The 17,186-nt window shown below is 29.3% G+C and overlaps 2 protein-coding genes across 2 annotated transcripts; one reads left to right on the top strand and one right to left on the bottom strand.

Moving 5' to 3' along the window:
* Positions 1–77: 77 nt before the first annotated feature.
* On the top strand, positions 78–2,808 carry LOC133790618 (U-box domain-containing protein 9-like). The gene is made up of 2 exons (XM_062228305.1): positions 78–648; positions 1,434–2,808. Exons 1-2 carry the CDS (start codon positions 364–366, stop codon positions 2,511–2,513), a joined length of 1,365 nt encoding a protein of 454 aa, XP_062084289.1. The 5' UTR covers positions 78–363; the 3' UTR covers positions 2,514–2,808.
* A 4,663-nt stretch (positions 2,809–7,471) lies between these two features.
* Positions 7,472–9,807, bottom strand: LOC133790617 (uncharacterized). Its single transcript, XM_062228303.1, has 4 exons — positions 9,210–9,807; positions 8,885–9,124; positions 8,395–8,652; positions 7,472–7,744 (listed from the first exon to the last, which is right to left on the bottom strand). The coding sequence occupies exons 1-4, from the start codon at positions 9,225–9,227 to the stop codon at positions 7,691–7,693; spliced, it is 570 nt and encodes a 189-aa protein (XP_062084287.1). The 5' UTR covers positions 9,228–9,807; the 3' UTR covers positions 7,472–7,690.
* Positions 9,808–17,186: the final 7,379 nt, after the last annotated feature.

Here is a 17,186-nt window from a genome sequence, read left to right as displayed (position 1 = left end):
AATAATACAAAAAAAAACCAAACAAAACAAATAATTCACAAAAGTACTACTTTATTAAACTCAAATGTACTTAAAAAAAATCAAACATAAAAATTGTGGGTAGGATTAGGAGGAGTCGTAGGACAAAGGCTAGGCGTCATGAGAAGAATATTGAGAATAGTAGTATTACTATAAATAAACATCTGGCGTGTATAACCGCAATCTCCACGTTATTTTTTTCTGCTTCAAAAATTTGAGAAAGAAAGTAATGATTTTGAGTCTTTAAGTTCTCCTTTAGAGACCCAAGAATTTCAGTTTTTACGAGTTGGGTTTTTGTTTGTTTGTTTGTTTGTTCTGTTTTGTTTTGGGTCTTTTCTTTTGCAAATGGCAGAGGAAGTGGTGATGGAAAACGACCCGTCATCCATGGCGGCGGAGAAGAAGACTGTGGAATTGAAGAACGAGTTGCAGAGACTGGTTAAAGCCATTGTAGATGAAGAAGACAAGGAGGAGAACGACACAGCTGAGGATGAAGCTTTCAGGGTCTTGTGTTCTTTGAAGGATTTGAGATTGAAGAATTCTTTGGATGATGGTTTAGCTGTTCCTGAAGAATTTAAATGTCCAATCTCTAAAGAGCTCATGAGCGACCCAGTTGTCTTGGCCACTGGACTGGTTAGATTCTTATCTTTTTTCTTAGTGTTTGCCATGTTTGCTGTTCAGTTTCAATGCTTTTGAAGATTAACCAAGCAAGTCTAATATATTGTTGCTATATATATTCTTTCTTCTTCAAGGGTTTTTACTTTTGATCAATCTTGTTCTGTAATTTTTGAGTTCGGTATTCAAGAACGGTCAGATTCTAAAGAAATTGCATATTCTTGCTAGTACTTCATGGATATATGATTCTATAAAATAACTCTGTTAATTCTTTTTATGTTCTGGACAAACCACTTTTCAACCATGTGAATTTGGATTTGAAACTTTAGATAATTCTTTCTGAGATATGATTCTTTGAATTTACAGCGAACGTTCAAGACCACACTCTGATTCCTCCCAAGTCACTATGGGTTTTCCTGAACAAATTTATTGTTCTTCTTTCTTTGATTCTTTACGAAGCCAAGTTTCATATCATTGATGATATATTTGATTGTGATATATCTTCATTAACTTGAAAGTTTAAAGCCTAGCTAGCTGTTAATCCAATTGGTTTTTGAACAGTAGAGGAAAAGGGTTTTTTCTGTCAAGCTCTAAGATGTTAAAGCCGTAGTGAAATTTTAGTGTGTTTTATCCATCCTTGATTTTCTTGGGCTACAATCATGTTACTATGATGGTTTATATTTGTTGTGCTCATGTTCTTGGTTTCTTGATGATAAGTATTTTGTGTTGAATTTTAGTTGTGTGAGCTGTCGATTTCAAATTTTCAAATCTTTTTTACTTAATAATGATCTTTTTAAGTGCAGACTTATGATCGGCCATTCATTGAAAGGTGGTTGATCGAAGGTCACAAAACATGTCCTCAAACCCAACAAGTACTCGCTCATACTGTCCTCACTCCTAATTACTTGGTTCAAAAAATGATTTCCCAATGGTGCACTGAGCGTGGGATTAGACCTCCGAAAGGCGATCAAGATAATGATGGGAACGTGATAAGAGCGAATGAAAAGCCAGACTTAAATTCTCTTCTTGAGAAGCTATCTCTATCGGTAGATGATCAGAAAGAAGCTGCTAAAGAGATTCGTTTGCTATCAAGGAAGAGTCCACTTACTCGGGAATTTTTCGGCAAGTCCATAGAAGCAATCTCCAAACTGCTTGGTCCACTAACACCAGGTGAGGCTGATAAGCATCCTGATCTCCAAGAGAATATTATTACAACACTTCTAAACGTTTCTATAGTTGAGGAGAACAAGAAACTGGTTGGTGAAAATACATTAGCAATCACTCTGCTTGTTGAATCATTGCAATGTGGAACCATTCGAACCAAAGGAAATGCTGCTGCTGCTCTCTTTACATTGACAGACCTCGATTCCAACAGGATTATTATTGGAAACTCCGGAGCTTTAAAGCCTTTGATCAATCTTTTAGAGGAGGATGATCAGTATGTGATCAAGGATGCTGCTTCTGCAATATTCAATCTTTGTGTCTGCCATGAAAATAAAGAGAAGGCCATTAAAGAAAGGGCAGTCTCAGTGATTGTGAAAAGGATTAAGGAAGATGTTATGGTCGAACCGTTGTTGACTATACTCGCCTTGCTTTCCAACCATCAGTTGGCTGTCGATGAAATGAACGAGCTTAATGCCATGCCTATGTTGCTTAGCATTATAAGGCAGAGTACTTGTGAGAGGAGCAAGGAAAATGCCATTGCTATAATCCAGACACTTCTTAACAACGATCGAAGGGAAATCAGGGCGATCAAATTCGAGGAAGTTAATAACGGTACAATTACCAAACTTTCTCAAACCGGGACTGCAAGGGCCAGAAGGAAGGCTATGGCAATTCTTGAGAGGCTGAATAAAGGCGCTTTCATAACACACACTGCCTGATATGCATGTCACCCCTCAAAGTTAGATTCTTAAGCACTCTTTGTCTATATTCATGTCACCACTAACTTTTTTCAATCCAATTATACACAATACGTGATAAGTTGAAGCTCTCTTTTCATGTATCAGTTAGTGTATATATCAATCCAGTTACCCGTTAATTGTAAAAAAAATTGATTTCATTCATTTTGCACATAGTTTTGGCTCTTGTGAGGCTTATAGACAAGCAAAGGATATTGTATTTTCAGTTCATTTAGAAATAAAAGAGCTACATAACTCTGAGATTTCTGTTTCAACAGCTTCATTGTTTCTTCTGTTACTGACATCTCTCTAGTTTGAGGTTGCCTTTCGAAAAAAGGCAACTTATGTTTACTTGGATTATTATGTGACTGTTCATTATGGTTTTTCAAACTCTTGCCATTGACGAGAATTGATTGGTCACTGGTTTGGACCTACGTGAATAACAAGAGATGTGGGGTCTTTCTTTGCTCCTGTCACCACTACCAACCTTTACTAGTGTCGGCAGCCTTATCACTGTTTCTAATGTTTTCATTCAAGTAAACTTTGTTTTTTGTTTAGTAAAATTCAAGGTTGTGGATTAAGTCCCACTACAAAGTTCTGATATTGACACTTTTGGAATGTGGGGTTTGTGGGGTAAGATTCTTGTAAAAAAAAAAAGTGAAAAAAGGAAGAAAAAAAAGGGCCTTGGTTTCATTTCTTGCCGGTGTTCATTATCTAAAGTTAGGTGAAAAATCATAAAAATTTCAAAAAAGTTGGGTACTTCCATGGACTTTGTTATCTTTCCTTGAATGTTACTTGTAAATTTTAATAAGTTCCAACCAAGAAATTATAAGGGCGTTTTGATGCTGTTTTATTCTATTAAGGCATAGTATCAAATAGGGATATAGAATAATTTATCATCATGATAATGACAATCTTATTAAATAGCCAATTAGTCACAAAACAAGACATGGTTAGATAGTGAGCTAACTTGATCTTGATATATCTCAATCACAAATACTTTAAGTACTATTATCACACCTAATACAACCATGAGTTTGACATTAGTATTGAAATGACATGGTAACGACCTTTGTAAGACATAAAATTAGTGTGGCATTATAGTCTGCAACATCTAATTTTTCTTGGTGAAGATTGGCTTTCAATGGTTCATATCTTGAGTTTTTTTTTTTTTATAAGAGAACTGCCAAAATCTTAACATAAAATACTAGAACTAAGTATACCAACCTTTACCATCTTTCTCACTTAAAAAAAATATAAATAAATACATAAACCATGTCCCATATGCTACATGCCAAAAAAGAAACTAATTCACAACCTTATTGTTTTTGTACCCATAAAAGAAACTAGAGGAATCTGAACACTAATACATATCACATGCCATTTTTTTTGTTTCAATTAATGGACTTGTTTTGGATGGAATCTGAACACTAATACATATCACATGCCATTTTTTTGTTTCAATTAATGTACTTGTTTTGGATGGTTCTGTTAGAAATATATGATTACAATCAAAATGACATAAAATATATATAATATTAACAAATAATATTACATAAATAAAAAAAAAAGAGAAGATATTACATAATTTATGTAAATCAACATAAAAATAGAAAGTAGAAGATGAAAATCTCAAGGCTTAAACAAAGTCATTTTGTCCCTCATAATAACACTTATTGAGAATAATTTCTAGAAATGAGGATTTCTCAAGGGAATCTATTCAAGTTTTGTGGTTACTTTTGGAAAGACTAACAGAGAGACCACATGTTCCTTAACTACTCACCATTTTTCTTACTATGAATTATCCATAAATAGAAAAAGTCACTTCATTTGTTTATTTTCTTAAAAAAAATTGCTTTTGGTGAAGTGGTCCTTGCCAAGTGTCAAAACGGTCTTTTGAGATTGCTAATTTAAGAAATTAGATTGTTGAACTAATATTACAAAATATGTTTGTCACCCTTTATTACTTTCTTAAAGAACAATGTATAGTTTTAAAGAGATTAATTAGTGAAAGTCTAAAGTAACCAAAACATACTTTTGATTGAGCACACTTTTCCAAAATATCCATGGCTTGTTTTGCCCTTTGGATAAAGCAACATAAAAAAATAAAAATAAAAAGTCTTTTTTTTTTCAAATAAATTGGGTACTCATGTGAAGGAATGGGGACATGTTTGTTTTGTTGAGCTGATTTCTGACAAAACTACTGCTGTGGCCAAATCTTCATTCTTGATTTCAAATTCCTCTCTGTAGCAGCTTTACAAAAATTCTTTGCTTGTCTTCTTGGACTTTTTTGTATTCTTGGTAAAGAAACACAAAAAGTTGAATCCTTACATTTACTGTTTCTCTATCTTATGATCATTCCTAGTCACCTGTTTTGGAACCTACTTTCCCAAAGAAAGAGACTGCACTTTTTTATTTTTTGAAAAAATGGACTACACATAATGACCTCTCTTATTATAAGTTGGGCCATCATGACAATTAAGCCCACATTTGAACTCTTAATTTGTTTCAAGAGCTCACTAAGTATATTTATAAGGAATTATATCATTTTAAGTTTAATATTTTGTTTATAAACCTACTTACATCTTCCTAGTTTTAATAATACCAAATTATATATTGTATTTTACTAATTGGTACAAAATTCCCTTTTGAGCTCATTTTCAGTCAAATCTAGTTATATTAAGATAATAATAGTCTCTTTTATTCTTGTTTAAAACAAATGAATGTAAGGGGGTATTTAAAAAAAATAAATAAATAAAAGGGAAATTCACAAAAATACCTCAAGTTTAAAAAAAAAACTAAAAATACAGTATTTGTACAAAATTACGAAAATACAGAATGACAAAAAATAGAAAATTGTAACAGGCGATTACAGAACCGTAACATGTTACTATCCGTATTTTTGTAATCTTTGTAAAATTTCGTATTTTTCAATTTTTTTAAAAATATTTACAATGTTAGGTGAAATTTTTTTCTAAATAACAATATGATAATCCTAAATCTTGGTCAATATGAGAAAATGCCAATTTCACGAAATTGGAAAAAAATAAAGATTTTAATTTTGTAACACTGAAAAGCTCTTTGGGATTTTGCTATACAGCTTCTTTCAAAGTAACTGCTATTAACACCACCAACAATGTAGGAAGGTTTCTTCTTCTAGCAAGCATTTAGTCAAAACACACTTGAAGAAATGAGCAAACAATACTCTAATTAGGCAAATTTCACAACTTTAAAAAAGGTTCCATCGTTATCACTCATGTCTATTAATATTTCTACCAAATTTGTAATAAAAAATCATGGTAGCTCATTAACAAAAGTTATCTCAAGCAAATTCTTCATTAATTAGTCTCAAATTTCACTAAACAAACACACATGTAGTCAATTACTTATAATTCCTGTGTAATAAACTTGCCAAATCACATTCTTTCAAATTAAATCTTTATATATATAAAAATGTGTAGCTATGAGTTTATTTGTTTTTAACGGTTCTTTTTTTTTAACTTTAACGGAATATACATTTAAAAATAGATATTTATTAATTGTATTAATATAAATTTAAATATTATAAAATGTTATTATTGTAATAATATTTAATATAAGGTTGTATTTAATAATTATATTAATATAAATTTAAATGTTATAAAATATTATTATAATAATAATATATATTATATAGTCCTAATGTATTACTAATTATATTAATATGAATTCAAATATTATTATTATAATATTTAATACAAGACTAGATATTTAATAATTATATTAATTTAAATTTAAATATTATAAATTATCATTATAATAATAATAATATATGATACATAATCTTAATTATTATTTATATTTAAAAAAAAACATGTTATATTTTTTTGTTCTAACTTATATATTATATTGAATAATAATAAATATATTATATATAGGTGTGTGTATATAAATAGTATAATTGTGTAACTACATAATAAATTAAAATAATATTAATCTTCTATCAAGAATAAACAAATTTATTCTCTATTCATTAAGGTGTAATTTGAATAATATCATTAATGTTTTATATTTTAAATATGGTAGTTTGTGATCTAAAATTAAACAAACTTATATTGCAAATGTAAATTTGTTACTTGTATGAAGCATATATAATAAGGGCATTTATATTATTTTTCTTATACATATAAAAAAAAATCTTGAAGGGCATAGTTTTAATAAAAAAAAATTAAAAGAATTTTTCCTCAAAAAAAAATTATTTGCATTTCACCTACCAAAATGCCACCCTTGTTGTAGTTTTAAACATCAACTATCAATCACTAAGAAAATCTCAACTAATAGTCTTAACGATATAGATCACTAAACATCGTTTAGACATGATATTAAATAAATTTTTACACTGTTAAAGGAAAACTAAGTCAAATTTTAAACTATGACAAGACTAATTATTGATTAAGATGTTGTCACACTTAAATGGTGACTTTTTTCTTTTGGTTTGGTAGTGAATTATTCCATCATTGACTTTAGGCATTTATCATATGTTCTTAGACTTGGGAAAATAAATAAGATTCTATTATCCAAATTAATTAGATAGACTCACTTCATGGTTTAAGGTATAATAATATTAAAAAGTGTGAGATTACTAAAAGTCAGTCCAATTCCAATTCCAATTTTCAATATTAATGGACCCCACTTAAAAATATGTATAGAATTAAATAAAATATTTTAAAAAATACTAATTTTATTGTAATCTAAATTAAGCTAGTACTACGCCAAACCAATTCTATTGCATTAGCAAGTTTTAAACATTTCTTATAACAAATCTATTTTACAACTCCAAATTTGCTTCTTTTAAATATCCAATACATAATCTATGTTGTTAATTGTGGAATTAAATTTTCACAAAATTTTCCCATAACAAATCTTTTGCACAAGCTTCACTAACTCAAGCTCAAGGCACCAAAATGATAATATCAAAAGCTAATTTTATAAAACATGAACTCATAATATAATAAAACACTTAATTACATACACCCTTCTTTAAACAGATAGGTATAAAAAGAAATTGTCAAAATGCCATTAACATATAATTAATTTCCTATACTTAAAAAATCCCTAATGGGAACAAAAGTTGGCAAAGATGAGCACTAATACATTTTCCTCTTATAGGTAATTTGATTTCATGAATGGCAGGCAGGTACCAAGCATCTTGAAAATATTCCAAGCCTTCTCTTCTACACAAAATAAACAATAAAACAAAATTAGCTTAATCATAATCCATAATCCATGAAGTTAAGAAGAAGCAAAGTTCAAGTAGGAAACTTCCCAAGTTAAAGGTCAAAAAGGGCTTTGAATTTAGTGGCCATGAAATTATAAAATATGTATAATGCTTTCAAACTGGTTTTGAAACTTAGTGCACACTAGACTAAATGATCACTATATTATATTGGCCATGGACAGGTGTTGATCAAAGGTCAAGATTAAATTCAAAGATAATTATAAGAAAGGAACAAGTTAATTGATAAAATTGACCCCAAGTCAAACAAATTTTTTTTAAAAAAAGCAAAACAAACAATACCTTCCTCCATTAATTACAAAGCATCATCACACATTCACATGTACACATTATGTGTGGTGGCTTGGCTTACACTAAAATGTCAATTTTCAATACAAACAAAAAAAAAACATAACACATATCCCATTGGATGGAGTTGGTAAATATTATTTCAATCTTATCTTTTTTATGGTTTTTTTTTCAAAGGGTAGTTAAAAATGTCAGAAAATAGTAATAAAATAATAATTACAAAAAATGTTACAAGAGGGTAACTAGGTGAACAAAAATATTAAATAAAAATAAGATGAGAAGAAGAGAAAAGGGACCCACCCTCTTGGACGAGTAGAGAAGCTCAGGAGGGATCTTGTATAGATCTTCATCAACTGGCTTTGGAAGCTTTGCTGGACGGCGTTGAACGGCGTCGTTTAGGTGGCCCTGGTCGTCGGTAGCTTTGTAGTGGTGGTGGTGACCATTATTATGAGACTTTGAAGAAGGCTTTCGTGGCTGATCAGTCACGTCACATACCTTAGATTGTTGCTTTTTCTGCTCCTTAACATGGGTGAATCGCTTTTCTCTAATTCCTCTTCCCTAAAATTTCCATTCACACCATCATTGAATCACTCAAAAACACGTTATTGTTTGGGTACCGAGAAAATTTCAAGTCTTTCAAAGAAAAGTGAGTGTTTTAGTGTGGTATTTAATCTCATCATATGACAGACATATAATGTTATAATAAATTCTCTCTCAGTTTCATAAGACATTAACCTCTTTGTGTTTGAAGAACACATTATTAATAAAAGACTGGTAAGAAATCAAATACCTTTCGAGGTTGGTGAGTTTGAGCAGTAGCTGTGCGAGAAGGCTTCTGGGGATAATGGTCGACGACGGCGTACAAGTCATGAGGTGCACGAGCGTGTACTGGATCACTGTCACCAGAAGAAGAACTATACCGAATCAAACCAGCTTGTCTGGCACACTCGAAGTACTGAGTTATTGGTAACTCGTTTGCATAATCCCAGTCCCCAAATGCTGGTATTTGCCCACTCTTTCTTATATAATCCTATACAAAAACCAAAAGTAAGGAACAGAATAACAAAAGAAAACCAAGAAAGATCTGAACTTTAGATGAGAGTAGGCTCGCTTACATGATGGGTTGTGTCCATTTTGCTCTGAGCTAGAAAAATGCCAAACACAAAAGTGAAGAAGATATGAAAAGGGGTGCTGTAACTTTTGTGTATATAGGTAAAGGAGAAAGCTTGGGAAACTTCTAATGGAACTTTTGATTTGATTTGGGAGGGCGTGAATTATGGGGCAAGCTTGGCAACGAGAGAAAACTATGTAAATGTGTTTTTTCGAGAAGAGGGTGCAAAAAGGTGAAAAGTTTAGCTAACTAGCTAGCTAGCTATATAGCTCTCTGGATATTCCTCGAAGAAGAGAGAGAGAGATAGAGAGAGATATGTGAGAGGGAATTTAAGATTTTTTTACTAGATTTATAGTGTGCAGAGGGAACAGTATTGAACAAAGACAGGGTCTTTGTTTAGCTTTTTTTTTAGCTGAAAAGTAAAATAAAAATGAAAAATAAAGGGGTCGTTCTGTTCTGGGCTCTGCTTTTTTGGGTGTGGTATGGTGGTGGTTGATGATGTATCTAATCGGAAGCCATGCCTAATTAAAGAAAGGGTTTTTTATTGGCTTCACGAGGGTGTGGAGCTGAGGCTGTGGCCGACCCCCCTAAATTCCAAGCATTCCCACACATACATCACACACATACACCTTTTGTATTTAATTTTAGATCTAGAGAATCTGTTCACTTTTGCCAAATGTGGGCTTCGGATTATACAACCAAACTCAAATGAAAGAGACTTTTTTTTTCAAAAATAAAAAATAAAATTATTAATATATGTATAGAAATATTAGATATGGAGATGACAATATAATGTGAGGATATGGTGTTGGTTTTTCATTGTTTTTATTTCAATGTTTTTGCGCCTAGTCTTTTTGGCCATGCTTTGTAATAATTTCACAATAAAAGTGGATTTCATTCACCACCCAGCTAGATTAGTGGGGTTAGGGAAGATTGGCTTTGATTTCTCTTGAGTGGTTGGTGGTACATCGACTAGCTCAATGCATTTTTGAGAAGGGGTCAATTTTTTTTCCTCGGCTATTAGATTTTGGAGATTTCTCCATTTTTATTGACCCCGTATTATGTGATATTCTTGTTTCTAGTGTCGGGCTCATAAACATGGTTGATCGTTATTTTATTGTTTTTATTTCTAATTTGAATAAGGGAAATGTTATTTCCAATTTCTTATTGGAAGATCATTGGCTTATAGTTATTAACGGAGTTGATCGGCCATCTGTCAATTAGGATAAGAAAACTAGTTTACTTCTCACTCGTTGAAAACTTGATTGTTTGTGCCTTAATAGACTTTTGGTTGAAATTTCTGTTAGGGTTGTTTCTTACTAATTATTGTAAATTATTTGATATGCATATGTTAGTTGATTTATTCTATAAGTGAATCATTTTGTAATGAACTACGGCTAATAATTGACCTATTAATAAGATATTTACTTTATTTTTTAAATATATATAATGTACGTTATGAATATGATTAGTTATTCGATCTAAATTAAAAATTGTTCAGGGGAAGTAAAAATTAGGATGGGAAACCCATACATATACATATATAGTGCAAGTATAGAATAAACATAATTAGTCTCATACTTGCACAGGATATATTATGATTACTTTATTAATTAATTGGATAACACAATAATTGCACTAAGAATTTAATTTTTCAAGATTTTTTAACTAATTATTGACACTAATTAGTATTCTATGGTCTATTCTTTTCTCACTTTTTTCTTTTTTGTTCTTATTATCACCAAAAAAGATTGACTCATGAAGTGTGATTTGTGAGTGAGTTTAAACTAATGGTTGTTTGTTTCCCTCAATATTCTCTCTTTTTTTTCCGCCAATCTTGCCAAACTCTATGTATGCTAATGGTTGTTGTTGTGGTGTCACTAAAAAGTCAAAAGACCCACTCACATTTTCACTGCTTTTTTTCTTTTATTATTATTATTATTAAGGAGAAAAAAAAAAAAAAAAAAAGCTTACCCGGATCCGAAAATGATGGCCCGATTGAGTAATTTCAAGAGGGGTCAGTCCTTTCAACAATAATTATATTAGGCACAAAAACCATTGTTATAGTTTTTCACTACATATCATGGATTGTGTCAAATGTCAATCACTATATACGTCCCAAAACAAAATAACTCCTTCTTAGCTTAATTATATTAGTTAATTAAAAGTCTCGAAGTTTGGTGATGATCATGAATGTAGTTCACTTTTTTTTTTATTATAATATCACTAAATTTATTGAAATTTTTTCTTTTTAAATTATATATTTTTTATTTTTTATTGTTATTTGTTTTGATTTTATATTTTAACAAATTATTGTTTGAAACAAATATATTGTAAAATAATTCAATTAAACTCCAAAATTTGATTTTAATGTACAAAAAATGAATATAACTTAATTATTAAGCAAAATAATTGTGATTTTGTTTTGATTTCAAAATCAAATTTACGAGTTTGGTCAAAACATAAGATCTAAAATAGTATAATTTTTTTTTTTTAAAATTAGAAAAAGAGAAGTGTACGAAGAGAACAAAACACAAGAAATGAAAAGAGTACTACCAAACCAATACAAAGTTGTGAACTTTAAGAGGTGTTTAGACGATGTTGAAGAGCAAGAAAAGTGTATGTCCATGATTCTTGATCAGATCAGCTCTTTCTGGTATTGTAATTATCACTTTTCTGTGTATTGCACTAATGAACTTTGTACTTTATTGAGATATATATTTACACACTTCGGCCTTTTTTACGGAAAGTGTTGACCCTACTTATTTAAAGCCCAGTTGGTAAATTTTAGCAACGTTAAATTAATGGTATTTATTTATTTTTTGTTTTATTTTATTTTTTTAAATGTATAACTGTAAAGAAAGTAGAATTCTCACACACTTTTGTGTATAAACTTTTTTTCTTTACATGAATGACGTTCGTATCCATCCCCATGCAGTTGTATGTGTATGTATATCTCGAGCACCACAAAGAAACCTTTTTGTCTTCTTATTTTTCATTAAAGCTTTCTCTTTTGGTCAAGTTTGGGATGAGCAAACCTCCAAGTTAGGGTCCACATTGAATGAGATTTTGGATAATGATTTTTTTATTTACACATTTTATTTTAGCTCTTCAAAATTTTGTTATTAATTTGTTATAAGTTATTGTGCGTTTAATCTAATAAATACATATTTGATATTCTTTGCTCAAATTCGATCAATATGAACAAAATACTTCAAATTCAAATATAGTTACATAATTAATGATAATTTAAATAAAATTTTATTAATCAAATATGTGTATATGATACCAAATATATATAATAAATTAATTATATGTACCAGATAATATTATTGAAAAAATAAGATATCAAATCCATATTTCCATAAAAACACAGAAACTAAATACTTTTTTTTTTTTTAAATAACTGTAAATTTATATTAGATACGTGATTTAAACTTGCAACAACTAATTCTATCAAATCTTATAAAATTAATTAATTATTTAAAATTTATTATTGAAATTTTTTCAAAGTAAAAAAAAAAAAAGCTAAATCATATTTAAGAAAGCTTAAAAAATGATTTTGATATGTACTCCTAGTTAGATTATTTTATGTAGTGTTAGGATCTTACTGCTAATTCAGTTAATAAAATTATTTAAAATATTTTTAAAAAAATAAATACTAAATCTATTTTAAAAAAAACCTAAAAATGAAAAATTTGTAGTTAAATCTCAAATCTTATTCGATAGTTGCAAATAAATTTAATCATGTTAATTTTTTAACATGACAGACCAACAGATAGATGCAACTAATTATTAACTTTTACCGTTAAAAAAATATAAAATGTTAAATTACTTTTTGAATAAAATTATAGACTTTTACATTCAAATTAGATAAATCATTGGTCCAAAATAAATTGTTTGACTATTGATAACAACTTATCAATAAAGGTGCATGAATCATTCCACGAAAGAAAATAAGAAACTTAAAGTTATTAAATATTATTAGTACAATTGTATTTAATAACTACTCAAAATTTAATGACTTTTATTCACAAATGATAGTTATGTGTAATAAATAGATTGGCTGGTACAATGCAGGATATAGCAGAGAAGGAAATTAGAAAACGAAGTTTCTTTGTTCAAGGTTTGCTTCGCATTATACGAGGAGACAACAGTAGAACCCTTATATATAAATATATATAGAGGGTGTTTCTATCTTAGGGTCTAGAAAATAAGAAATTCTGCGGTACTTCTTTATGTTATTCTACCGTGAATAATTTTTGGCCCGATTTTTTTATAATCGTGTATATTGTATTTATTTAGATCTTTCTACAAATTTTTAAAAAACTTTGAATAATTTATAATGTCGTGAATTAGGTTCATACATATTTTCTACGTGCATAAAAAAAATTAGTTATGCGTACAACAACTTGTTTTCAGTACTGTAAATTGTTCAAAATTTTTACGAAAATTTACAGGATATTCTAAACAACTAGAATAAATATGATTATACAAAAAAACCACGTCGAAAACTGTTCACGGTACAACCCACTAAAAGCCATATATAAATATATATAGAGAGAGGGTGTTTCTATCTTAGGGTCTAGAAAAAAAAAAGAATTTACTCATTTGGTACCATATGTTTTTACAAAGTATCATTTTGGTACTCTCTGTTTTCAATAATGCTCATGTGGCACTCTGTATTTTAAAATTATACATATTTGATACCCTAAACTCAGATTTGATAGATAGAATTTTGTCAATATGATCAAACCGTCATCAGTTATATGTAATTAAGTAATTAAATTTAAATTTGGAACTTACATGATTGACAGCAGTTTGATTAAAATGGTAAAATTTTATTAATTAAATTTGAGTTTAGGGTACCAAATATGTACAATTTTAAAATACAGGGTACCATATGAGCATTATTGAAAACAGAGGGTACCAAAATGATACTTTGCAAAAACACAGGGTACCAAATGGTTACCTACCCAAAAAAAAAGACATACCAGAGTACTTCTTTTATCTTACCCATAGTTTTCCGGGTGATTTTTTTATAATCGTGCAATTGTAGTTATTTAGACCATCTTGTAAATTTTTCAGAAAATTTTAAATAATTATAATGTTGTGAATTAGGTTTAAACATGTTTTCTACGTGCATAAAAAAACTAGTTACGTGTGCAACAATTTGTTTGAATCTTGCTTTTGGTACCGTAAATTATTCAGAATTTTTATAAAAATCTACAGGATGCTCTAAATAACTTGCACTACAAATAAATGTACATTTTAGTACCAATTTTTTAGTCACAATATATATTTTGTGTAACTAAATGCTACTTTTAGTCACAACAAAAAATTATATGTGACTAAAAAGTCATATACTTAATCATAAGTTGTCACTAATATAGTTTTATTCAAAACCTATTATTTTTAGTGATAAAGTTTGTTGTAACTAACAATACATTTAATAACAACAAATTGTAATTTTTGTGACTAATAATTTTAACTACGGATTTTTTAGTGATGGCACAAGTAATATGATTTTCTTTATACTTGTACTCACAAAATTGATTGTAATTAAAACTAAAAAAATTTGTAGTGTAAAATAAATACGATTATACACAAAAAAAAATTAGGTCGAAAATTGTTCACAGTACACTTTTTTTTTTTGCGCCCCTAAACCTCTTTATATATTTTAAAATGCTTTAATAATGTGTGGGGATGGGGGAATGGCCTACGAAAATGACCAAAATAACTTTAGTGAAAAAGAAAGAAGGATAAATTTTTACAGTTGACCTTAAATGTTATTAATAAAGTTACATGTTCAGATCTGAATTACCCTTCTGGGGCTGCAAATTATTATTATTGTTGTTATTATTATATATGCTTTGTTTAAATATTTAAAGCCCCAAGGCCAATGAGTTGAAAGTCATTGGTTTGGCATAGAGAAATGGACCAAGAAAGAAAAGTTTTCTGATTCCCCTATCAAAATTCATTTTCACAGCCGGGACCTAAACTGATTGTGTCATTGAACGACAAGTGGGGTGGTGCATGGAATGGAATAAGAGAACATATTTGGACACATTTAATGCTTTGTTGCTATATAAATGTACATATATCTATATTATTAAACGAACAAACAAAAAATAGACTTTAATTCTTTCTTCTTCTTTTTTTTTTTTGAAAGAGAAATAGACTTTAATTCATTATCATAAAATTTAAGGAAAGTTAGATTCAATAATGCGCACAAGACATGCACTTTTCACACACAAGGTATTTATCTATATACTTGTAAAATATTCACATTAATGTATCAAATTGTGTACATTTTATGGGGAGAATGTAACGGTTAGATGGGCTCTTGGTTTACGTTGGCGACGGTGGAGTGGGGGTTCGTTCGCAGTTCGCTCAGGTGTGTGGAGCGAGCAATTGTAATCCTTGGTTTCTTTTTCGTCGGTGGAGTGGGGATCTTGTTTGCATCGAGGTCATCTCCCATGGTTCGATGGCTATGTGGTTGGGGCGAACTCGTTAGAGGTATTACTACTCTTTCGGACGGATCAAGGCTATGTGATGTTTTAGGTGTTTTGTTGTTTGTTTTGTTTCAATTTTAGTTTGTTCAAACAATGGTGTCTCTTGTCACCTTTCATTCTGTTGATAATTGTACTAGTAGTTTTCGTCAATTTTGTTTCCATCCTTTATCCATTTTTATAGATCTAGTTAGGTATTTACTTTTGAGACAAACTCATCGATCACTATAGTAATTTTATTTTGACTTTCAATTTGAGTTGTATTACTCATTAATACACTACTACAATTTGGACATCAGTTGTCGACCATGAGAGGTCAGTTCCGCTTATACCGACTTAACACGTGTTCATAAGTCAGTTCATACAAAACTGACCTACCATGTGGGCATGGTAGGTCGGTTCCTGCAAAGCCGACTAGCCATGCTGCGATGGTAGGTCAGTTCTGTGTGGACTAACCTACCATGTCCTACCTTGTTGGCATGGTAGGTCGGTACTATCTGAACCGACTTATCATGTCACATTATTATTTATTTTACATTATTTGAATTTTAAATTATATTAATTTATTTAAACTATAAAGTTATATATAAGCTATTAGTGTATGAAATGACAGCTAAAATTTTATATTTATTAATATTACATTATAATGTTTTGAAATACAAATCAATGAATTAAATTAATCAATTATTAGTAATTTAAAAAAGTAGTAATTATATTTGAACTGTTTATATTTAATAAATAAGAAATATTTTGATTTAATAGTAATTATAATTTAAAATAAAAAAAATTTAGGGTATCTCTGTAATAATTTTTTAAATGACATAGAATGCCAATTGTGTGGGAAATGACTTATCATGTGACATGGTAGGTCGGTTGTGTGAGATATGACATATCACGTGACATGGTAGGTCGGTTGTATGGGAACATACCTATCATGTCATTATAAAAATATATTATTAAAGAAATCTATTAAAATAAGAAAATATTTTATTTTAATAGTTGTTACCATCAAAAATAAAATCTTGATAAGAAATCAAAAATATCTTCAATAATTTATTAAATGACACGAAAAGTCAGTTGTATGTGAACTGAGTTACCATACTAACATGAAAGGTCGGTTGTACATGAACTGACTTACCAAGCTAACATGGTTGGTCGGTTGTCATGCAACCGACTTGTCACGTAACTATTTTCACTATTTCTTTTACATAATTTGAATTTTAAAAATATATTATTTTTTATACTAATTTATATTTGTTATGAGTTAATTTTAATAATAGAGATATATAATTTATTTGTGTATAATTAGTTGTAAGAAATTAATATACTTATTAATATTACCTTGTATAAAAAAAATATGTAACTATTAAATTTATAATTAAAAATAAAATAATTAAATTATATATTATTAATATGGAAATAAAATTAATTAAATTACACATTTAAATTTTTTTAAGAAGTTGTTAAAT

This window comes from Humulus lupulus, chromosome 7 (genome assembly GCF_963169125.1).
Source record: "Humulus lupulus chromosome 7, drHumLupu1.1, whole genome shotgun sequence".
NCBI classification, from domain to species: domain Eukaryota; kingdom Viridiplantae; phylum Streptophyta; class Magnoliopsida; order Rosales; family Cannabaceae; genus Humulus; species Humulus lupulus.
The sequence above is the reverse complement of the archived record's forward strand: the minus strand, read 5'-3'. Positions and strand labels throughout refer to the sequence as shown.